The following is a 24,480-nucleotide window of genomic DNA, read 5'->3' on the forward strand; positions in this document are numbered from 1 at the left end:
TGCTGAAGTGTCCACTTGAGACTTTAAATATTTATTATAGAAAAGCACAGCTGTTAAGATGCTTGTCATGGAAAACTCTACTGGTCACAGGTTGATTCTCCCACTAACGCTGCTTATGACTGACTTGCTATGACATCATTGAACTAGCTCAACTTAAGTCAACTTGTATTAAAGATTGCAGATATTCTTAAAATTCAGAACAGAATGAAAAGCATGTTTCTGGTTTATAAAATGTATTACAGTGGACATAAAGTGACGTTAGCTGATTAACTTTGAAACAATGCGGGCTTGAATTGTCTTAATCTTCACAACGCCGTGCAGGGATTTCACAGAAAATGTGGAAAGTTCAAGTGTGCAAGTGAAGACCCAATATTCAGGATTTCTCAGCAGTTCATAAGAATGCTGATCATGGGCTGATCGTAGAAGGGCTCTGCCATAAAAAAGTATTTGTGATATTTTGAGTGAAAAAAAAAGGAAGCTACAAATTAATATGCACTATTTCATCCCAATTTTAGAAAATTATATACCTGTTATAAGCACAGAAAAAAAAACATTAATTGTGATTTTCTCTAGGTAGTGAGATTATTGTATTTTCCCAATTATTGCAGTGAACATATATTGCTTTTATAATCAAAGGAAAAAATCAATGTTAAGAAAAAAAAGTAAAGGAAAAAAATCAATGCCTTGTCAAGTAATGTACAAAAACCAAAGATGCTACTGCACCAAACCATCCAAAGGATTTACCTTTGGCCAGGAGTTTTTATGTTGAACTCTGGTCCTTTTTTACTTTCCATCTTTCTCTTACTTTTTATAACAACATGTTATTTCCATGGTGAAGACAATATACACATTTTTAATATTCTACTTATAACCTCCAAGAAACGAGGCGAGACATTTGATGAACACTCACCTCATTGGTGGTCTTCTGGGACAGCAAGCGTCTCTCATTAAGGACCATCCAAAGGGCTGCCAGTAGCATCACAATTCCGTGACCACAGTCTCCAAACATCACAGCGAACAGGAAGGGGAAAGTGATGATGGTGTAGGGAGCTGTAGAGGTGAGACCCACAACAGCCTGAGTCCTCCCAACATTCTTTGGGCCCCACATCAAAGATTTCTCTACCATGTTCCACAATCTACAAGCTGGTTCCTTGTGTCTTTCTGATTCTGTCTTCCCTCACCATCCCCACCCCGACACTCACTTACCTCCCCCATACATTAACTCATCAATGAGTAAGTATTATTATTCCCCAGTTTACAGATGAGCTGAGTTTTGGAGCAGCTAAGTGACTCTCCCCATGATCACAAAGCTTAATGGGACTTAAAACCAGTTTGCTATCTCTAAGTGCTTTCTATACTCTTTCTACCACCATCTTTTGTCTGTTTCTCCATTCCATGCACCACACACCTCCAGCAGTTACTCACAGGACCCTCAACCTTCCGGGGCCCCTACAGTATGGGTCACAAATTAGATTGGGACTCAGGCTGGAGAAGAACAGCACCATAAACTGCTTGGCTTAAGGACATCTGGTCTATTTTACAAATCCCCTTTATTTTACAAATCAACTTAGTGACACAGCTTGTGACTCCAGTCTTCTGACTACAAGTCCTATCTACGTCCATCTCCATCTCTCCCACACAACACCCATGGGTCTGTGCAGATGCCTACAGATGACCCTCATTGAATCAGTAAGGAAACAAGAACTGAATTTGGCTGCCTGATACCTCTACGGTTTAAGGGAGAACAGGTGAAATCTTGACAAAGAGCAAATCTTTCACTAATCATCATTTGCAAAAGACAATGCAGGGCATTAGGAAGCCAAAGAAGATTTTAGGAATGTCACAGTTCAAAGTGATTAACTGCCAAGGCCACCGTAGGGGTAAATCTTACCCAGTTTTCATTTTCAAGCTGCCTAGTTGCACAACACATCGGTCCCTTTACCTGGGTTCATCTCCCGGTAACTGCCTACACCATATGCATCTACAATATTCTGGAAGCCAGCTGTGAATTTATTGGTCCTGTTAAATGTGGGAGGAGCTGTTTTAGATTGCACTGCTGTCATGATGGGGACCATGGAGGAGCCACTTAGTTCCTGCAAAAAGAACATATAAGAAGATGTAAGGAAGAGAGCCATAGGCTAGGTGTCAGCAGGTGCATCACAGTCCACCTCCTGCCATCCCTTACTGGGTGAACTTGGGACAATTTTCTGACCTCTCTGAGACTCATGACCTCATCTGTAAAGTTAGTACTTATCTAATTTCTCTTACAGGAGAGTTGTCGAGAGAATAGAGTTCCTCCTGATTCTCTGGCAATTTCCATTCTCCTGCTCCTGCAAATGTTGTGCACAGTTCTGAGCCCTCCACTCTTCCTTCCTTCCTTCCCACTTACTCTCTCAAGAGTTCATTCACTTTCCTAATTCTGTGCCTATATTCCCAATGGCCCTGACCCTCTCCGAAATTTCAATTCTCTTTTAATTGCCTGCCTAGGCTTTCAAATACTCATGTCTCAGCAACCCCCCAAAAATCCAGGAGCCTAAAACTGAACTCACCAACTTGCCCCATAGCCAGGTCCTCCCCTGACCTCTCAGTAATCTCCAATCTCCAGATTCCAGAAACTTTGGAATCATGAGACTTGTCCCTTCTCTTGATTCAATTAATCACCAAATCTTGCTAATCGTCCCCTTTAAGTCCCTCCTCTGCCCATTCCCACAGCCACCAGCCTGGCCCCGAGCCTCACCATCGGACTCCAGTCTCTTTCCCTTCCATTTAGTGCCTACTCCAGACTGCGTAATCCTTCTTTTAATAAAACAAAATAAACAAAAAGCACTACTTTAGTCATGTTACCCTCCTACTCAAAAATCTTCAAAGGCTTCCTACTACCTAAAGAATGAAATCAAATCTCTTTGGTCTCATAATCCAGACTTCTTTACAACACTGATTTAATCCTCTATTCACACCTTCACCTGCACTACTTCTCCATGGAAATCAGCCAACTCCATACTAGGCTTCTCTCTTCTTCCCTTCTCCAAGTATTAACAATTCTCCAGCTCACCCCCCAGGAGCCTTCTGGTCACTCCAAACTCCAGCAGTGCTTTTACCACCTGAACACTCAGTACAACTTAGCACCAACCAAATGAGTGCTCAGCCATCCTCCTAACAACTCGATGACGTAGGCATCACCACAAGCCTCACTTTACAGATGAGGAAACTAAGGTGCCGAGAGATTAAGTAACTTCCCCAAGGTCACACAGCAAGTCGAGGAGATCCTCACTCCATTTTTATATGCCTTTTCGTACGTGTGATTATGATCTCCTTGAGGGCAAGGACTGTGGCTTCCTCCTTTTTTCTAAACATGCCCTCCAGGAGCTGACACCATGCCTGCCATGGAGTAAGTATCTTTTGCTTATGTGATGATGATAATGATAGCCACCCCCTTCCACTTCTCTCCTCACCTCCTACCCACACAGGTCCTCCACTCCGACCTCGCGAAGTAATCATCTCAGAGGACTGGAGATGCTGTAGAAATGGTCCCAAGTAGCCCTGTAGGAGTCTGGCCCCTTCACGATGACAGGATGTCACTGTTGGGTGCAGACCCCTGCGTTGGGGCAGCCCTCTCCCACAGCCCGGCTGTCTGCCCCACACGGCAGTATGCCTGTGCTCCGGCACAGGAAGACACACCACTAGAGAGTCCGTCCACCAGCACCTGCCCTGCAGTCTCTCCCCGACCTTACTCGAAGCCTTTCAACTTGCCGCGCCCCAGCTCCAACCACCGGCCACCCCACCTCCCTCCACCTGCCCACCGACCGCCCTTCCACGGTTTCCTCGTCTGTACAGAGGGGATAAAGATAGCTCCTGTCTCCTCATCCAACCCGACCTCCAGGTTGGGTCCCTTCAGACCCTTCACCGAAAGCTCTTCCTCCCACCCTGCCTCGTCTTCCCATGACGTGCAGGAAAGTCTGCTCCAGTGCCAGCTGCTCAGAGGGGCCTTCTCCCCAGCAGCCCTAGCACGGTATTAGAAAGGCCTAAAGCTTCAGGGCCCCAAAGGCCGAGCCATGCATGCCTCTGCTCCCACCAGCTATGCCACCCACTTAACAGGAAAGGCTCCCCACCTAGCCAGTTCTCCCAGCAGCCAGACCAACGGCACACTGCCCAGCCTTCAACCTGATGAGTTTCACCTCCCTGCCGCCCCAGATCATTCAAACAAGCTAATAATCACATTCTCCCATGGAAACAGGGGTCCCCCTATCCTCCTGTCACTGTAAAGCCTGCCTCCCCTATAGCTCCTGCTGATTCATTCTGCTCCCAAGTGCAGGTCCCAAGTGCAACCTCCATGTGGCCCTGTGTGACGTGCAGTGTCCTCCCCTGGGCTGTGAGTATATGTGACTAATAAACTGTGGCCAACCTCACCTGTCCAGTATCAGGTGTCGTGTGTTTGGCCACCTTGCGATATTTAGGGCAGAGGGTCCCTTCTTCACCAATGGGGTGAATAGGTGATCGGAGAGGCCTCTTACTCCCCACACCCTTTCTTTTCCCTCTGCTTTACTTCCCGTTCACCATGCATCACTGCCTGAAATCACATTAGTTAGGGACAAGCCTGCTGTCTATCTCCCTTTCGAGAAAGTCTATCAGAGCAGGGCTTTGTTCTGCCAGCACAGCCCTAGATCAGTTCCTGGGGCACAGTGAACACCTAGAGGGATGACTCAAGAGCGTGGTGAGAGTTACAAAAGGTGCGCTGAGTGCCCAGCACAGCGGCTGGCACAAGGGAGCAATCCACTCCCTGCGTTCTGGCTGTTATCGCAGGTGCCTGGTTATTTGTCTTTCCAGCTAGACAAAGGTGGTATCTACAGGTATAACTAGCAGAATGACATCACATCAGTGCCCAGTACACACTCGCTAAGATCAAAGAAATGTTGTATGTTTATCAAACACTGAGAAGAGCGGGAGTTTCTGACATGCGCCCACGCCCTGGGTAAGGACCGAAGGCGCAAAGATAAAGGAGACAATCCCACCAGGTGAGGTTCACTTGACTTAGGAGGCTGACAAGCTGAGTGCCCGGCAGAGAGGCTGCTCAGGCTGGACGTTGCCACCCGCCTCCTGCTCCACGCACCACGCACCATGCCCTGCTCCAGTGCCCTCCTGATGCGCGCAGCGTCTGCCACCGGGAACCAGATCTCAGCGATGATGCACTGCTGGGTGACGTCGATGTTGCACATGTTCAGAATGTGGTAAACGGCCTTCATCTTGTGCACTTTGATGACCCAGGAGTGCCAGTTGGCAGCTGCTTCTTGCAGGAGGTGCTGACGGTGAGACTCTGTCTGTGTTATGACCTGGGCAAAAAATACCAACAGCAAAACAAGGGGCACTCATGGAGATGCCGGACAGTGTGGTAACAATGGAGGCTCATCGGCCATGGAGGCGTCCTCTGCTCCTGGCCCCTCTTCTGGCCTGCAGCTCTCACCCGGCCTTTAACTCTCACGAGCAGTTTATGTCCCCCACTAGAGGGTAAAACCCTCAGGCACGGACTATATCTTCCTTTTCTTCTAAATTCCTTATAGTACTATTGCGATGTATTGAATTGTGTCCTTCCCAGAAGATATGCTGAAGTACTAACCCCTGGTAACTGTGAATGTGATCTTATTTGGAAATGGGGTCTTTGCAGATATAATCGAGTTAAAATGAGATCATAAGATGAGGAGTAGGGTAGGCGCTATTCCAGTATGACTGGTGTTTTTATAAGAAATTTGGACATGGAGGCACACAGGGAAGATATGTGTGATGCAGGCAGACACCAGAGTGATGCATCTACAAAGCAAGGACCATCAAGGACTGCTGACAACCGCCAGAGGCTAGGAAGATGCCTTAGTCAACTCGGGCAGCTATAATGAAATACCATAGACTGGGTGCCTTATGAACAACAGAAAGTTTTCACAGTTCTGGAAGCTGGAAGTCTGAGATCAGAATGCCAGCACGGTTGGGTGAAGGCCCTCTTCTGGGTTGCAGACCTCAAATTCTAACTTCACGTGGCAGAAAGGGCAAGCAAGCTCTCTGAGGTCTTTTTTAGAAGGACACTAATCCCATCCACGAGGACTCCACCCTCACCGAAGGTCCCACCTCCCAACACCATCACCTTGGGCATTAGGTTTTTGACATTCAAATTTGGGGGCAATACAAACACTCAAACCATAGGAGAACAGGCAAGGAAGGATCATTTCCTAGTGCGTTCAGAGGAAGCCTGGCTCTGCTGACACCTTGATTTCAGACTTTTCACCTCAGAACTGTGAGAGAATAAATTTCTGTTGTTTTAAGCCTCGCAGTTTGTGGTAACTTGTTATAGCAGCAATAGGAAACAAATACACCAATCAAAATGCCTTACATACATAACCTCTCCAATAAATGACAAATGAACTAATGAATGAAGGAATGAATAGGCAATTTGGCCCCCACAGAATTTATTTAGTGGAATTAGTTTTTGTTCTGGTGATACAACACAGAAACCCTCTTCAGTAACCTCTACGGGGCTGCTCAAGTCATCCGAAATATAAGTTTAGCATAACTTCCATTCTCCTCATGCAGTTTTCATAAAATCCAGCAGAGTATTTGGGGGGAAAGGACTTCAAGGGTAATTAATTGCTTCAGGGAACCACAGTCTCCCTGACAAGTGACAAAGAGGGAACAGAGAGGATTAGAACAATTAAACACAGCTTTTTCTGGGAAGATAAAGATGTTTGCTAGCCTAGGAGTTTCAAAAAACACACACACCTAATTTCTAAAGATACTCATTGAAGACCTAGAACTGTGCTGACCAATATAGCAGCCGCATTTTATACAAATAAAAATCCCGTCCCCCAGTTGCACTAGCCACGTTTCAACTGCTCAGTGGTCACGTGTGGTCCATGGCTATCGCACTGGACTTGCAGGTTATATAATATTTTCACCACCACAGAGAGTTCTATTGGACAGGGCTGATCTGGAATAGGCGATTTGATGTAGGCCCAGCTCCTTTCAGTGATTACTTGCAAAGCTTATTGAAGAAAATCATATGTGTTGAGAGCCATCCTAGGTGATGACAGATTCGACAAGAGGATATGAATTGGGGGCGTGTTCATATGTGAAACTAGACCCACTGTCTTGATAGAATTAATTGCTTGGCTCCCACAACTGGGCAATTCCGTGGGAAAAGAATTAGCAGGACTGGCTGGTCGACTTAATTGGCTAGTGAGTTATATCACAGATGCGGCCTAGGCCAGTCTGTCAATAAAAGGCTCCTTTTATCAGACTGGGGTGGGCACCTGCAGGTTGACCAGGGCTGTGGTTAATTCTAAGCCCAGGCAAAGCATCACTGACATGCAGAATCATCACCGTGAGCTTAGTGAACACTGTTTCCTAATTATGAAGCCTTCTGCCACAACAGCCAGAAGAGCATAGCAGACATTCCAGCCAGCCTTGGAGCAAGGGCCCTGGGAGACAGGACTTATAAGGAAATGGCAGATGTGGCCCATCGGCAGCCCCCACTCAGGTCACCAGCCCGAATGCCTCACTCACAGTGATTAAATCTTCCAGCCTCATGTTGACACCATCCAGCATCTCTCTGCGCTCTGACGCCGGCTCTGGGCAGGGGTATATGGTGGCTCGAAACCTGTGTTTCATACATTTCAAAGGTCACACATGGGTTATTGCCAAGAAGCATTCTGCACATACTTTTCCGCTAACCCATCGTTTGCCCACTTTGGTTAGATGACCGCCTTCCCCTAGGTTCTACGTATTGTATTCAATGTATTGCACACACCCTGACCTAATGCTGACCCAAATTGCTGATGAAAAGAGCCCTTAATAGCCACTTACCCATCACAAATCTTCTTGATTTTCTGCCTGAGCTGCTCTCCTTGATAAAATATGATGAATATATTCTTTTTAATTTCTTCTCTCTGGAAAATCAAAACAGTAAAAAATATATTTTTAGAAAATTTTAAAATTTTCTAAATTTAAAATTGGAAAACTTAAACTTCTCCCAGTTGATTCAAGTTCGTAACTCATGATGGTTGAGGGCAAGGCCACTGAGGCAGGCTGGGTGGGGCCCCCAGGAAGGCTGATACAGCCTTAAAGGGACCACCTTGCTGTTTGCTACACTATTTGGATCACAGCTGAGCCTTGTGTTCAGCTCTAAGCCCTGTGCTTAAGAGATGTGTTAAGAAAACATCCAGAAGAGAGGGACCAGGATATTGCAAGGTTTAAAATAAAAATAGCTGACCTAGCTCACCAGAGTTAGCTCATACACAACATTTACATCTCAGGGGGGAGTGGGTGTTTGATATTTAACAAAGGTAGAGCCAGGTCTAATGTTGGACTCACACATTCACTGTATGCCCGTAAGAACCCTGATTAAATGCAATTTAAAAGTCCAAGTTTGACATTTCACAAGAAAGGAAAAAATATGCATTTCACAAGAATATATGGAAATGTTCAACTTTTACTGTAAGCATAGAAATGTGCTGTTTTACTCTTATTTAGTTTGGGATGGGGGGTAAAGGCAAAATGAAACCCATTGTTGGAAAAGTGGTAACAAATGCAACGCACTCATCACACACCACTCAGGTATCATGTATCTTTGGAATCAGGTACGACCCCACTGAAAAGCCACTTGTCAGGACCTATCAAGGGTCATGAAAATGCTCACACCCTTTAAGCCAGCAATCCTATTTCCTGAATTCATACCATGGAAATAGTTCAACATAAAAATCCACATGCATGAAGATGCTTATCATAGTGTCTATATTCTGGAGAAAAATTGGAAATAACGTGTCTAATAATAGACAGTTAGTGTCACATCAACTCAATGGAAATATGAGGCACCAACTGAAAATAATATCAGAACGAACTGTCTCTTTGGTAGTTGCTCATGGGAGCAGGGAAGGAGTATTTCAGGATTTGGGGAACTGCCTGCTTTACATTATTTGAAGGAACAAAGGTTCCTTCAACCATGGAGTTCACCCCTAGTCCTTTGCTGAATCTCTCAGATCTTCTTGTCTCTTGATCCACCAGAACCAGGAATCCATTCTGATCTCATGCTATCTGTTCAGTGATCTTCAATGTCATCAGGCTAAAGTCATCTTACTTTGTAAAGACTCTCTCTACCACCATGACTATCCCATGTCAAAACATGATTGTGAAAAGTAATGATTCAATGTCGAATTTTAAAATAATATTTATAAATGGCACATAGTAATACAGGAGGGCATTTATATTATCTAAAATCAAGAGAAGGCCAAAAAAATGATTTCCATGTTACTACTACAACCATATTAAATTACATCTGCCTACGGCTATGGACTAGAGAGAAAGAGGACAAGAAAAAAATAAAGACATTAGATTGGTAATGCGTTTGTTTTTTTAAACAAGTGCTTTTTTCTTATTTTAAATTGTATGTGTTTTAACAATGAAGTTGTTTTCCATGAAATAAAACTTAAAATTACATTTTTTAGCCTCACTCTAGACAAGATTATGACTCTTTTAGAAATAAGCCCAGCTTCTTGGAATTAAAAAGTAAGTGGGGCTTCCCTGGTGGCACAGTGGTTGAGAGTCCGCCCGCCGATGCAGAGGACACGGGTTCGTGCCCCGGTCCGGGAAGATCACACATGCCATGGAGCGGCTGGGCCCGTGAGCCATGGCCACTGAGCCTGCACATCCGGAGCCTGTGCTCCATAACGGGAGAGGCCACAACAGTGAGAGGTCCGTGTACCACAAAAAAAAAAAAAAAAAAAAAAAAAAAAGTAAGTGGATTTAAATACTAATCGGAAGGGTGGAGGAAGCATACCCTACAGAATTAGTAGTGATAACCGTGTGGCACTCAGTGAAGGGGACCCTCAAAATCTTTGTTCGAAGTGTGTGGCCCATTGACTTCCAGCAACTAACTGCAAGCTGATTAGAAATTCGGGCTCCCGGGCACCACCACCCACTGAATCAGAATCTGTCGATACATTGAACAAGATCTCATGCTCCCATGAACACTGGAGCTTGGGACGCACTGACCTAAATCAGTTCTCAGTGCTTTGTGATGAAGACACAGCTGCCATTCCACCTGACACTACTACAGCTAAGTTTCCAGGAACTGGTATAGCTACGGTATTTGGAGGAATGAACACTTACAAGGTGTTAACAAGACTCAGTCCTTTCATGGGTATTTTTTAAAAGGAGGGGTTGGGGAGGAAAAAAGAAAAGAAAGGAGGAAAAAAGGAAATAGATATTAGCTTCATAGAGCTAAAGACTCAGTGTTTGAGAGAACCTTCTGGTGGGGCTACAGAAAATTTCAGAAAACATTTCCTGCAGCCTGAGATACCCACTGTAACGGGATCTTCCAGAACTGTGTCCATCTCACTGAACTTTAAGTAGATGTTTCCTCGGCAAATTCGCCACAGCAGCCTTTCAAAGGAAGCCATCCTCTCCCGGTTGACCACACCAGCCGTGAACCTGGGCAGTCAGAAGAGAACATATTACTGAGGCACAGGGAGCGGGGTACAGGGAGAAGCCCCTGTAGGATAGGAAGATGTGCAATCACAAGGTGGAGGACCACCTTCCCTCTGAGCAGGAGGTAAGGATATCGCCCTGATGGGCAGGGGCCACAAGGCCACTCTGGATCCCAGCCCCAACTGTCCCCAAGTCCCTTTTGACCTCCTGTTTCCTTTGACATGTCTGGGTTTCCTTAATCATCCCAATACTCTACATTCACTTATTTGCAATTAAAAATATGATAGACCATTCATTATAGCACTGTAGCTAAAGGGAGCAAGTGTTCAATCTGCTCAACAATGGTCTCTATAAGTTTATACAAATAAGGTACTAAAACTGAAACATATATATTGATTTCTATACATCTCTGCTTTTACAATCATCTAGGTATCTAGATAATTTCTGATCCGAAATTTTCAAATGAACTTTAGAATGGTTACTTTCACTGGCCTGTTACTTTAAATGTACATTGATTCTGCATTACCTTCTGATCAAATATTTTCAATACATATTTTCCTTGCCATTTCAAATTCAATGTCTAGTGCCTCAAATAGCAGGCCCCCAAGTACCTATTGAATAAAAAACTAGAATTCTAAAACTCACTTTCATCAGTTTTACTTGGACACTGAATGAAATCCCACAATTTTGAATCACCACACATTTTGGTGGGTATTATCACATCCTATTACCTCTACTTGTGGAAGACACGATTGCATAACTACCTCATCGCTAATTACACTCAAACTTCACACACCAAATCTATTTTATTACCAAAACAGTATTTCAGAGACAAGGGGGAAAAAAACATGTATCCCATAGCCTTGTTCCAAAGCCAGGGAACAGTTGTGAAACCCCATCCAAACAATTATCACTACATCCTTCCCATGTGGAGACAATAGACACATTACACGCTTCAGACTCAAGAAGGTCAGTATCACCATAAACAAGGTAACACTACCTGCAACTCCACTAACCTGGTCAGGTTAGACTTGGGTTTATTACTGGATGGAGGGAGGCCTTACAGTCGTGTGAAAGAGTCCTCATGCCAGTCGCTATTTGTCCATTCATTCATTCACTCACTCAGGGAAATGTACCACGCCCCGGGCACTGAGCTACGGACCAGGGAGCCATCTACACATAACCTTCAGAGCAGGGAGTTTCACTAACCCCAGCTTTCCACTCATGTATGCAGGTGTAGGTCTTAACTCCAGGAGACCAGAAGTGTCTTCCATAAAGAAATCATCAGCTAAATTGGTTTCCGTCTGAAAGTCAAAGAATCACTATTTTCATTTAAATGTATTTAGACTACCTTAAAACCACACCTCATGGTTTTGTCTGCTTTTAATGATATTTCAATTGTCCACAAATAGTTAGAATTCAAAAGGTAGACTGCTTAGACCTGATCTATTTTTCTGTTTTAAATAAAGATTTATGTGTGTGTCAAAAAAAAAAAAAAAAAAGAGGCGGAGTGCTCCTTGCCAGATCAAAAAGCTTCCCCAGTCTCTTCCTACCAAAATCCCAAATCTGCTCAAACTAACTTGTGCTTTTTTCTGACTTCCACTTCTGTCTGGGCCATTTGGGGCACACACTTTTTAGTGAGCACCTTAATATTTTTGCATTCATTGCAACCAATACCACATGCCACCCTAACCCTCCCCCTCCCCCTCAGCCCAGCCATGTGACAGAAACAGCGCAATTTATTCATATTCCAAACCAGCCAGTTGTCAATATGGAAATTAGAGGTTCTGGAGGAAAAGGCCCTTGAATAAATAGTTCCCAAATTACAACCTCAAAGAAGTCCTGGGTTTTCTTCAGGAGATGTTTGAATTCAGTCAGTTCTAGGAAGCTTTTCTTCAAAGCCTGATAGTTCTGATTGGCTTCCTGTAACTCTCCTTCCAGTTTTTCTAGAGCAGTCTATGCAGGAGGGAAAAGAAAGTAAGCCAGGCAGAAAGCACTATGACACTTACTGTACATTAACAGTAACGGATAACTAAATATCAAAGCAGTATTCAGTGCATCACAAGGTAGCTTGAAGTTGAGAGGCCTATTCAATCAAACTCAGCAAGATTGTAGAGCTGTAAGTAAAGCCACTCACAGGAGTCTCACAGTCTCTCATCAAATGCGGGGGATCAGAAAACAATCTGGGGGAAGGGACGTTAGCTGCATGAGGAAGTGAAGGCATTTCAGCAAATCACGTCTCTTCCCCCATTTTAAACACTGAATGGTGAAGCTGGAGTAAATTTACATGTTGAGAATTCCTTCTGCCCCAAACACATTGTAATGATAAAATACAAAATATATTTTCTCATAAAATATAAAAAGAGAAACCACCAGTTCTGAGTTGGGGGGCCTGGAGAACCAGGTACAAGCAAGTGAAAAAGGCAACACAGAGAAGGGTGAGCACAGAAGGCAAGATGACAAAAACGAAGAAGAAACCAATCTCCCTCTCAAGTGAGGCTACAAAAAGAATATGGCTGGGCCTCCCTGGTGGCGCAGTGGTTGAGAGTCCGCCTGCCGATGCAGGGGATACGGGTTCGTGCCCCGGTCTGGGAGGATCCCATATGCCACGGAGCGGCTGGGTCCGTGAGCCATGGCCGCTGAGCCTGCGCATCCGGAGCCTGTGCTCCGCAACGGGAGAGGCCACAACAGTGAGAGGCCCGCGTACAGCAAAAAAAAAAAAAAAAAAAAGAATATGGCTCATGAAGAAGTCTAATGACAGGAAAAGTCACCAACAAAATCAACAACCAGAACACAAAATCGCAGTGGGTGGAATTATTTTTACAGAATAGTCTGAAAGAGTTTTGAATGTTCGAAGAGATAAACAAAGGTATTACTTCCACTAAAAAGTAAAACAAGAAATTACTAAACAAACATGTCATAAAATGAAAGAACAGGAAGTATTAAAAAAGAACTACTTAGAAATCTTAAAAATGTAACATACAGCTACTGAAATTCAAAATCCAATAGGTGAGTAGGGACTTCCCTGGTGGTGTAGTGGTTAAGACTCTGCACTCCCAATGCAGAGGGCCTGGGTTCGATCCCTGGTCAGGGAACTAGATCCCACATTCATGCCACAACTAAGAGTTCACATGCCACAACTAAGGAGCCCTCAAGCTGCAACCAGGACCCAGTGCAACCAAATAAATAAATATTAAAAAAAAAATCCAATAGTTGAGGATCAACTCTCTACTGGACACAATTTGAGATTTAGCAAATAATGTTAAAATATGAAAGCTCATTTCTCATTCATCCAATATCTATCAACAATAGAATGGATAAAATGTGGTACCTTAAATAAAAGAAACACTACCCAGCAGTGAAAATGAATTTATTTCAGAAACATGAAAAATACAAAACTCAGGTAGTGATTATCTCCAAGGGAGGAGGGGAGGGTTGATGAGGGGCACACAGAGGGCTTTAAGAGCATCACTGTGGTCACTTTTCATCTTATACAGGGTGGTGACACTTGATATTTGCTATGTCATTATTCTTTGTACCATACATGTTATTTTCTAAAAATCCTAATACACCAATTATTTAATAAAAACAATTACAAATAAATCCATACTTAAACACATTGTAGTGAAACTATAGAACAAAGACAAAACCTTAAAGGCCATCAGGGGGAAAAAAGACATATAATCCACAAAGGAAGGAGCATTGAACCAGCAGCAGATTTTATGGGAAAAATTTACTAAGCATGTATCTCCAGATGTTAAGCTTAACTATAATCTATAGCTTTCAACCCAAGAGAAGGGTGAAAAGGGTTGAAGGGTATTACAGAAAGGCAGGAAAGGGGAGAAAAAAACCAAAGGAATGGTATAACAAAGAGCCAGTAACTCAGTAATCACAATACATGAAAATGGTTAAGGTCACCTATTAAAAGACTGACAGTATCATGCTAGATGTTTTAAAAATCCATCTAAGAGACACCCTTACCAAAGAAATTAAACAAACAAAAAATAAAAAGATATCCATGAAAATGTTAGTTCCTATCTTCTAAAAAAGCACCTTAATATCAGACAAAATTGAATATTTAACATTTTTCAAACATACTTTAGTAGGGAGACTACACAATGAACCACACACTGGTCACCCAGCTTCAATTGCATCCCATTCCTTCCCCTCTCAAAAACAATCACTACCCTGAATTTTGAACACTGACTATAGGTGGCACAAGTTGGGGGAAAAAATGAAATCCTCATTTCTTTTCTTTTCTTTTTTTAAAAAAATAAATTTATTTATTTATTTATTTTTGGCTGCGTTGGGTCTTCGTTACTGCACGCAGGCTTCAGTAGTTGTGGCACGCGGGCTCAGCAGTTGCGGCTCATGGGCTCCGGAGCGCAGGCTCAGTAGTTGTGGCTCATGGGCCCAGTTGCTCCGCAGCATGTGGGATCCTCCTGGACCAGGGCTCGAACCCATGTCCCCTGCACTGGCAGGCGGACTCTCAACCACTGTGCCACCAGGGAAGCCCCGAAATCCTCATTTCTTAACCATCTGCTCTTTCCATTTAATGATTCCATTAAAAGTAATGTTGCCATTAAAAATATTTTGGAGAGGGCTTCCCTGGTGACATAGTGGTTGAGAGTCTGCCTGCCAATGCAGGGGACACGGGTTTGTGCCCAGGTCTGGGAGGATCCCACATGCCGCGGAGCGGCTGGGCCCGTGAGCCATGGCCGTTGAGCCTGCGTGTCCGGAGCCTGTGCTCCACAACGGGAGAGGCCACAGCAGTGAGAGGCCCGTGTACCGAAAAAAAAATATATTTTTTTTGGAGAACTACGCAGTATCTAAGAAGTGGTTTACAACATGATAGTAAATGGAAAAGTAGAAAACTATAATGTATATTATGGATACGTAGTTATAAAAATACAGCTGGCAAGAATAAAAACAGAAAAATTAAGGCCATTTATGCTGAGATGGTAGATTTGTGGGTAGATTTTATTTCCTGAATTATTATTCCCTCTAGGATTGCTATGAAAACCTCTTTAGAAATTCTACAAGGCAAGGGCCCAAGCCACTGTGTACTATTGCCAGGATTCTCCTTTCTAGTAATGTGGGAGGAACACTCAAGTCACTGCCAGATCAGCTGAATCAATTAACTAATCCCCGTGATCAATGGTAAGACAGATATTACTCTCATAAGCACACGTTGTTTTAATTTCATCTTTACAATAAATAGTATCTAGAAGGAAAATGCTGAGCAAAGACTGCTGGCACACATCTGACTGCCCCTTATCTAACTGGTTATTATTACAAATGTGTACAGTTTCAAACCAACCAGTCAGCCCACAACAAACTCATTGGGGTGCAGTGATTTTTTAAGCTCCTGTCTAAAACATATAACCAATGTCAATTTGGAAATAAAAATACTTGTTACCTGTTTAACAAAAGCAAGAGTCTCCATGCGTGTCAAGTTTCAATGTAATATCAAAGAATATCTGCAATTATTTGAAAAGGCTATTAAAATTCTCCTCCCTTTTCCAACTACCTATTGTGCAAGGCTGAATTCTCTCTACATACTTCAATGAGAATAACATATCCCAACAGATTCAAAGCAGGACACGAGAAGTCAGTCTCCTATTAAGCCACGCATTTTAAAAATTTGCAAACAACATCACTCTTTTCACTAAAGTTTTTGTTTTGGAAAATACAATTATTTTTCGTTAAAAAAATGTTAACATGTAATGAGATATTGTTATTTTTAAATGAGTTACAGTAAGTCACCTACTTACCAACAAGTTCTGCTCCAAGAACGCGTTTGTAAGTCCAACAAAATTAACCTAGGTACTCAACTAACAACACATCGGCTATGTAGTACTGTATTGTAATAGGTATATAATACTTTTCACACAAATAATACATGAAAAACAAACACACACACACACAAAAAATTCTTAATCTTACAGTACACTACTTTGAAAGGTACAACTGTACAGTACAACAGCTGGCATACAGAGGCTGGCATCGAGTGAACAGGCCAAAAGAGTTACTGACTGGAGGAGGGAGAGGAGGTGGGAGATGGTAGAGCTAAAGGATTGTCAGCAACAGGAGACGGAGGGCAAGCTGCAATTTCACTCACGCCTGACGCTGATGGCACAGGTTCTGGTTCTTTGCTGGAACCAGATGCACGTTCGCATCTTTGAAAGTTTGCAACTTGAAGGTTCGTATGTAGGGGGCCCACTGTAATAAATATTTTGCTTTTTTTCAGTTTTAGTTCCTAATGCAGTAATATCAGTAAATATAACCCTCATAAATAAAGCTCTTTGGGATCCTCAATATCGTATAAGAGTATACAATCAAGGGACCTGCCCGAGGACAGTGGAGGACTTGAGAGGTAGGTCAGGGCTGAGGAGAACGGGCTTTGCTGCCAGGATGGGCCTGACATAGGCAAGAAGGGAACCATCGTACATTCTCAAGCAGGGAAGTGACAAGATAGAGCGACACCATGACAAAAATTAGGCTGGCGGTAGGGAGGCAGAATGGACTGGAATGAAAAGTGGATGAAAAAGATTATACATATGGATAACTGAGCCACTTTGCTGAATGCCAGAAACTAACACAACATTGTAAAAAAAAAAAAAAAAGAATGAAATAGTTAAGAAGTTGGAAAACTAGGAAAACTTCTGCCAAAACTCAGAAATAAGATTAGAGTGATTTTGCAGCAACATGGATGGACCTAGAGATTATCATACTAAGTGAAGTGAGTCAGGCAGGGGAGGAGGGATACATTAGGAATTTGAGATGAACAGATACACACTACCATATATAAAACAGATAAACAACAAAGTCGTACTACATAGCACAGGGAACAATGTCTTCTAATAACCTATTATGGAAAAGAACCTGAAAAAGAATATATATGTGTATATGTATAACTGAATTCATCTTGCTGTACACCAGAAACTAACACAACATTGTAAATCAACCATACGTCAATTAAAAAAAAAAAGATAATGGTAAAAACATGAGCCATTAAGATATCTCACAGTCCACAAGATCAGCTCTAGGTGTTTAGGAAGGTGAGGGGGAGGGGAGCTGTTAATTAACAGGGCTGGTATGAGAAGACTAGTGATAAGACTGAAACTGGAGATGATTTTATGGAAATCCTATTCATATGGATTAAAAACGGTCTCCCAAAATATCCAGATTTTAATAAGACAAGATCCAAAATATTTTCTAGGGGAGTTGCCAGTCTCATATTTCTGTTAGAGGATCTAGATTTGTACTACTGATGGCTTCAACAATTTCAAGAATTTTAAGTTATCTTAAAAGAAAACAAAAAACAAACGAGAAAACCCAGCCAGAGATAAGGTTCAACTCAGTGAAGCTCCTCCTTACCCGCACGCCTCCCTTAGGGAGCCCTTCCTCCTCTGACAATAAAAAGTCCAATTTTTTTTTAATCAAGATCTACAGGGCTGGGACTTCCCTGGTGGCACAGTGGTTAAGAATCTGCCTGCCAATGCAGGAGACACAGGTTCGATCCCTGGCCCGGGAAGATCCCACATGCCTCGGAGCAACTAAGCCCGTGCGCCACAGCCACAACGACGGAGCCTGCGCTCTAGAGCCCGCGAGCCACAACTACTGAATCCGTGTGCCACAACTACTGAAGCCCGCGTGCCCAGAGCCCGTGCTCCACAAGAGAAGCCACCGCAGTGAAAAGCCCGCGTACCACAATGAAGAGTAGCCCCCGCGCACCGCAACTAGAGAAAGCCCGCGCGCAGCAACAAAGACCCAACGCAGCCAAAACTAACTAACTAAATAAATTTATTTTTTAAAAAATATCTACAGGGCTTCCCTGGTGGCACAGTGGTTGAGAGTCCGCCTGCTGATGCAGGGGACACGGGTTCGTGCCTCGGTCCGGGAGGATCCCACGTGCCGCAGAGTGGCTGGGCCTGTGAACCATGGCTGCTGAGCCTGCACGTCCGGAGCCTGTGCTCCGCAACGGGAGAGGCCACAACAGTGAGAGGCCCGCGTACGGCGCAAAAAAAAAAAAAAAAAAAAAAAAAAAAAAAAATCTACAGGGCCTTCTGGGATCTGGCTCTGCCTACCTTTTAGCATCCTCTCCCTCTGCCTCACCCTGCCTTCTCCACCACCTGCTCTAGAGGGCTCCTAGAGGGTAAGGCCATGTTTCACTTCTCTCTAAGGTGCCCTGTGCGTGGCAGGTACTCAGTGTTTTATAAAGGAACTAGACAGAAAGGGGAAAGAAAGAGGAAGGGCCCCACCGGCCACAGTGACCTTGGCTAAAGAAAACTGCTGTCTTCTCACACTTGACCTCAGGAGCCAGTCTGAGGAGAGGCCTCAATCCAGACTGGAACAAATGCATCAGCTATTTCCCACCAGACACATAATTAGGAAACAACCCATTGGATCCAGCAATTCCACTTCTGGGTATTTATCCAAAGGAAATGAAATCACTATCTTAAAAAGATATCGACATCCCCATGTTCACTGCAGAATTAACAATAGCCAAGACATGGAAAAACACAAGTATCCACCAACAGATGCGTGGATAAAGAATATGTGGTACATATACACAAAGGAATATTATTCAGCCATAAAAAAGGGAAGGAAATCCTGCCATTTGAGACATGGATGTACCTTGAGGGCATTCTGCTAAGTGGGAAAGACAAATACTGTATGATCTCACTTACATGTAGAATGTGGAGCCTAAAAAAGAAACTAAACTCAGAGATACAGAGAATAGATTGGCGGTTGCCAGAGGCGGGGTGAGGGGGGGGTGGGTGAAATGGGTGAAGGGGATCAAAAGGTGCGAATTTCCAGTTATAAGTCCTGCGAATGTAATGTACAGCATGACGACTTTCGTTTTAAAAAAGAAGAAAGAAAAAAAGAAAACATCCCCCGTGCCAGCGTGAGGTCTGTTCAGTGGCATCATATAGACAAAACTTTGCTACCTGTAAGAATCTTATGTCCCAAAGGAAACCACTCGGGCTTCCCTGGTGGCGCAGTGGTTGAGAGTCCGCCTGCCGATGCAGGGGACACGGGTTCGCACCCCGGTCCGGGAAGATCCCACATGCCGCAGAGCGGTTGGGCCCGTGAGCCATGGTCGCTGAGCCTGCGCGTCCAGAGCCTGTGCTCCACCACGGGAGAGGCCACAGCAGTGAGAGGCCCGCATACCACACACACACAAAAAAGGAAACCACTCCTCGAAGTGGGGTGAGCTTCCCTAGGGCTACGTTGAGAAAGAGAGCTCTCTCCTGGATCAGGGAGAGTGACTCTAAAAATTGCACCACGGGATTTTCCTGGGGGAGTAACACTGAAAAGTAGACCAACACATAAATCCGCCTCCCCGCCTTCAGCAACGGGGTAAAGGACCCACGAGAGGCTTGCAGAGTCCCCAGGAGACAGACTTCGGGACTGTCCTTAGTAAAGTTGCAAAAGAACCTACCTCCAGGGTAATCATCTCCCGTGGGAGAGGGGTCGATGGGGACTTCTCAGGCACCTGAATCTCAATCTCATTTTGCATCTGATCTTCCAGAAAACCTGAGGGACAAAACCCCATCAGAGAGCCCGAGGTGATTGTACTTTCTCATACCTACAAAACGAGGTCAAGCAGGACAGGTGCCTTTCCCAGCTCAACTGCCTGAATTGCCCTGGGGACCTGCCACAGCACCTGGATCCCATCTCTAACCTCCCCGACCCATCTCCAGAATCACCTAGAGTAGCATTACAAATAGGGGCATATTACAGGACATCAGCCCTGCAAACCATTTCCCTCCCTTCCAGTTCACTTTTAGACAACAAGCAGAAAATTGGCTCACGGAGGATTCTCTCCAGCGATTCACACCTTCTGACTTCATTCACAAATTTCCTTTGGAAGCGGCTCTCATTCACATTTAACTAGGCGGGGGGAAGAAACCACAAGGCACGTGAAACCACAAAGCACACATTAGTAGCAACTGCTGCCAACATATTCACTTTGGTTATTTTATTATTATTTTTTAAATGCTGGAGAATGTTGCTAGAATCATCTTAGGACTAGATACTTCTGTGCACAAGACAGGAGAGTTCCAGGCAAAACACACCTTGATGTTCTCACACTCAACCCCCCAAATGCCTTAAGCTCTGGCCTCCTTATACTTCTAAGAGTCCTCTTGTAGCTAAGGTTTCCTTATTTTTAGCTGCACTGACTATCCAAATTGCCTTGAATTCCTCAATGGAGTCATGCATATGGCAGGACCTTGAAAACTGCACAGCTCCCTGCAATGTATCCCTGTCTTCAACAAAAAGTCAGCGTCCTTGTGGTGGTGACTTCACAGCTCAGCCCAATAAATGTTATTGAGGAACTGCCCCATATCAGGTCCTGAGCTAGGAACTAGGGCCACAAAGAACAAGACATGACCCTTCTCTGCAGGGCTTACTTTTGACCCTGACCTTAGTGAGAAAATAGAGTTCAATTTTCTAAATTGGATTCAAAAGATTTTTTTGAGGATCTAAACTGCCTCTGGGAAATGATAACCCAACATCATACTCAAAACAGTCCAATGGGGCCTCCCTGGTGGCGCAAGTGGTTGAGAGTCCGCCTGCCGATGCAGGGGATACGGGTTCGTGCCCCGGTCTGGGAGGATCCCATATGCCGCGGAGCGGCTGGGCCCGTGAGCCATGGCCGCTGAGCCTGCGCGTCCGGAGCCTGTGCTCCGCAACGGGGGAGGCCACAGCAGTGAGAGGCCCGCATACCACAAAAAAAAAAAAAAACAGTCCAATGGTGACAGATGGTTAACAGACTTCTCATGGTGATCATTTTGAAATGAAAAGAAATATCAATATCCTGGTATCACTGTATACCGGGAACTAACATAGTCATAGGTGTAGGTCAATTATACTTCAAAAACAAACCAACTCAAAGAAAAAGAGATCAGATCTGTGGTTACCAGAGGTGGGGGGTGAGGGAATGGAGAAATTGGATGAAGATAGCCAAAAGGTACAAACTTCCAACTATAAGATAAACAAGTACTAGGGATGTAATGCACAACATGGTAAATTATAACTAACACTGCTGTACGTTATATATGAAAGTTAAGAGAGCAAATCCTGAGTTCTCATCACAAGGAAAAAAAATATTTTTCTATTTAATTTCGTATCTACAGGAGATAATGGATGTTCACTAAACTTATTGTGGTCATCATTTCATGATGTATGAAAGTCAAACCATTATGCCGTACACCTTAAACTTACACAGAGTTATAGGTCAATTATATCTCAATAAAACTGGAAGAAAAAAAAAAAGAAACAGTCTAGCCCAAGAATGTTACTCTGCAGAGACTGTGGACTCCAGGATACTTTTTCCTCAGACTAACTAGTCAGGAAGAACTGGTTTCTGCCCTGAGAACAAGGTTGGTAATCCATGTGCCCATTGGATATATCAAATGTTTTGAAGATGGTACATCAGAAAATAAAATACAGTGCCATCTTTGTGATTAGAGTTTCAAAACATTCCTATAGAGGAGACACATAGGGAGGAAGGGAGAACATGTTTGCAAGTCACTCGCCCAGTGTTATCGCAAATCCTAGCCAGAAGAACTAGAAACACCGAATTCCATCTATTCCAGCCCAGGGCTCTTCTCCCTGAACTTTGTTCACTGCCAAGAAGTGGAAACTCCACCTTCTTCTGGTCTCCAAAGAATGCAGTACTTACATCTTTGAACTGAACCAATCCAAGCTCTCCAAGCTCAGCTACACAGCAATATGCAGCCTCAACCTGGAGGAAGAGCTGTGACAAACACATCTCCTCACTTCGGAATACGGACGCCATCTTGACCCAGCCTTGGTCTGCAGGAGACAAAGGTATTTGAGGTAACAAATGGGTGAAAACCTTAGGACGAAAACTGGTTTTAGTTGCGTCAAATTAAAACCCAACAGAACTAAAAAATGCAACAGGAATCACTCCTGATTTTAAAAATATTAACAAAAACAAGGTAGCACTTTTCACCACCTATCAGATTGGCAAAAGATTAAAAGATATGATTAAAAACTCACGTTTGTGGAGGGTATGGGGAAGCAGGCATTTTCATACACTTAATACTTGAAGTGTTACATTTGTACAGCTTTTTAGAGAGCAATTTGTCAATATCTACCAAACTTTATATTACTCATATCCTTGACCCAAGATTTCCACTGCTCTTCACCCAGATAAACTTGGAGATGTATGGGGAAATAGACTCACAAGGATGTTTCTGATAACATTGTGTATACTCATTATAATAAATAGACCTAACCTAGATATCCATCAACAGGGGAATGATTCAACTGATACAACAGAACCCTGTGCAGTCAGCAGGAATTTAAAAAATCTGTATGTCCTCTATAAGGAAAAAGGATATTCACCTAGAATCCATTCTCATCCAAGACCCAATAGACTACCCTATTGCTGCCAAGCCAAATTGTCTTCCTCGAAGTCCAACCTTTTGGAAGAACTGTCACACATCCCAGAGGGAGTCCCTTTTCCTTATCATTTTATAATATATAATCTACTATTTGCCAGACACTGGGTTTATCCTTCCTGTTTTAATCCTTCCATTGTCCCATTTTCCCACAGGATAAAGTCTAAAACCCTTGACGTAGCCAACGAAGGGCTGCGTGCATCTCCGGCCTCGGCCTTCCCCTCCAGCTTCACAGAATTTCTCCTTCTTACCCTAGATTTAAAACCTCAACTGCTTCCTCCCCACCCTGCATTCCCCGAACCGCGCATACTCCTGTCATTCCTCGCTCTGGGTGTCAGGATCCTCTTCCCCCATAAGCTTTCCCATCCCCAGCACTCCCAGTGAACTCAGCCCCCTCCTATATATTCCTCCCAGAATATAATCATCTGCAATTACTTGCTTAGTGTCTGTTTTGCCCACTAACCAGAAAAATCCATGAGGTCAGAACTCTGTTTTTCACTCCATCACCAGTCTAGCTCAATGCCAAAGAAGGTGCTCAAAAAACGTTTCCCGATTTATGGACTAGAGGCTAACCCTCATCCCTCCCTCCAGAATGCAGAGTCTGGTTTTCCATTTTTGCCTTTTGACACCGAGATGAATGAATTTTTCATCCTGCCCATTCTGGTAAGTACGGCGATGTTTTCATAGAAAAGAGACGGAAGACATTAGCTTCTTGCAGACCAAAGAGCACAAGGTAGACACCCTTCCTTCCTACCCAGCCTTGTCCGAGCAGGTCCTGGGCGCGGGTCTCCCGCGGCTTCCTTCGCCGGACCCCGAGCAGGCAGCGCGGGCCGGGTGTGTCGGGCTGGCGAGCGGCGGGCCGGATGGGACCAGCCCGGCCGGGGACTCCGCAGGCGACCTCCCTGCGGCGACGGCCGAGCCCCTCCTGCGGCTTCTCCTCCCCGGGCGCCCGCAGAGGCCGGGAGGCGGCTCTGTTGTACCAACACCGACCTGTCCGGGGCGAAGACAAACCTGCCCCGCCGGCCGGCCCTGCTCAAACCCCCTCCCTCTCCCCGCCCCACCTGTGCCCTCGGCCATGACCTTGGGGCCCCACCAGGAAGCAGTGACTTTCCTCCCTAAGGAAGAAACCTACCCCACAGCGAGCGGAGGGTTTGGGAAGAGGTTGCTCGAGCCCTCAGAAGGGCCCCAGAGACAACTTCCTGCGTATCTACTGAGCACATCAAAACACTCCTTTTCGGTGGAGAAATGAAATAACATTTAAAAATGGTTTTGGGAAAACAAACAAACACACACACACTACCTTACCAACAATTTCAAAAACACTTACTTTCAAAGGAGAATAGACAAACAAATCCATCTATATAGCCTATGGCTAAAATTCAGCTTCCAGGTGGCCCAGGTAAAGAGACGGAGCCAGTCGAGAGATTTATTCTTTTCTGACTGAGGTTTGCTGTCTTTCCCATTTATCTGGTGGAGGGGTGAGGGGCAAAAGAGTGAGCCAATTAGATGCGTTTCTCTGCAGGGGCCACCTGAGTTCACTTTGTGAGGTGAGCATATCCCTCACGGAGGCCCCGAGTGC

At 44.3% G+C, this 24,480-nt stretch overlaps 1 protein-coding gene across 1 annotated transcript in view; it reads right to left on the reverse strand.

Moving 5' to 3' along the window:
* Positions 1–22,273, reverse strand: part of ATP6V0A4 (ATPase H+ transporting V0 subunit a4) — a 47,092-nt gene extending 24,819 nt beyond the window's left edge. Inside the window, exons 1-11 of the mRNA XM_060107499.1 lie at positions 22,157–22,273; positions 20,283–20,361; positions 19,910–20,004; positions 12,292–12,417; positions 11,671–11,765; positions 10,338–10,464; positions 7,843–7,925; positions 7,543–7,636; positions 5,115–5,327; positions 1,943–2,093; positions 911–1,050 (exon numbers count right to left, since the gene is read on the reverse strand). Of these exons, the coding sequence (XP_059963482.1) occupies positions 911–1,050; positions 1,943–2,093; positions 5,115–5,327; positions 7,543–7,636; positions 7,843–7,925; positions 10,338–10,464; positions 11,671–11,765; positions 12,292–12,417; positions 19,910–20,004; positions 20,283–20,361; positions 22,157–22,273 (1,320 nt within the window). The remainder of the gene's footprint in view (positions 1–910; positions 1,051–1,942; positions 2,094–5,114; positions 5,328–7,542; positions 7,637–7,842; positions 7,926–10,337; positions 10,465–11,670; positions 11,766–12,291; positions 12,418–19,909; positions 20,005–20,282; positions 20,362–22,156) is intronic.
* Between the last annotated feature and the right edge of the window lie 2,207 nt (positions 22,274–24,480).

The sequence above is a fragment of the Mesoplodon densirostris genome, chromosome 9 (assembly GCF_025265405.1).
Source record: "Mesoplodon densirostris isolate mMesDen1 chromosome 9, mMesDen1 primary haplotype, whole genome shotgun sequence".
In the NCBI taxonomy this organism is placed as follows: Eukaryota; Metazoa; Chordata; class Mammalia; order Artiodactyla; family Ziphiidae; genus Mesoplodon; species Mesoplodon densirostris.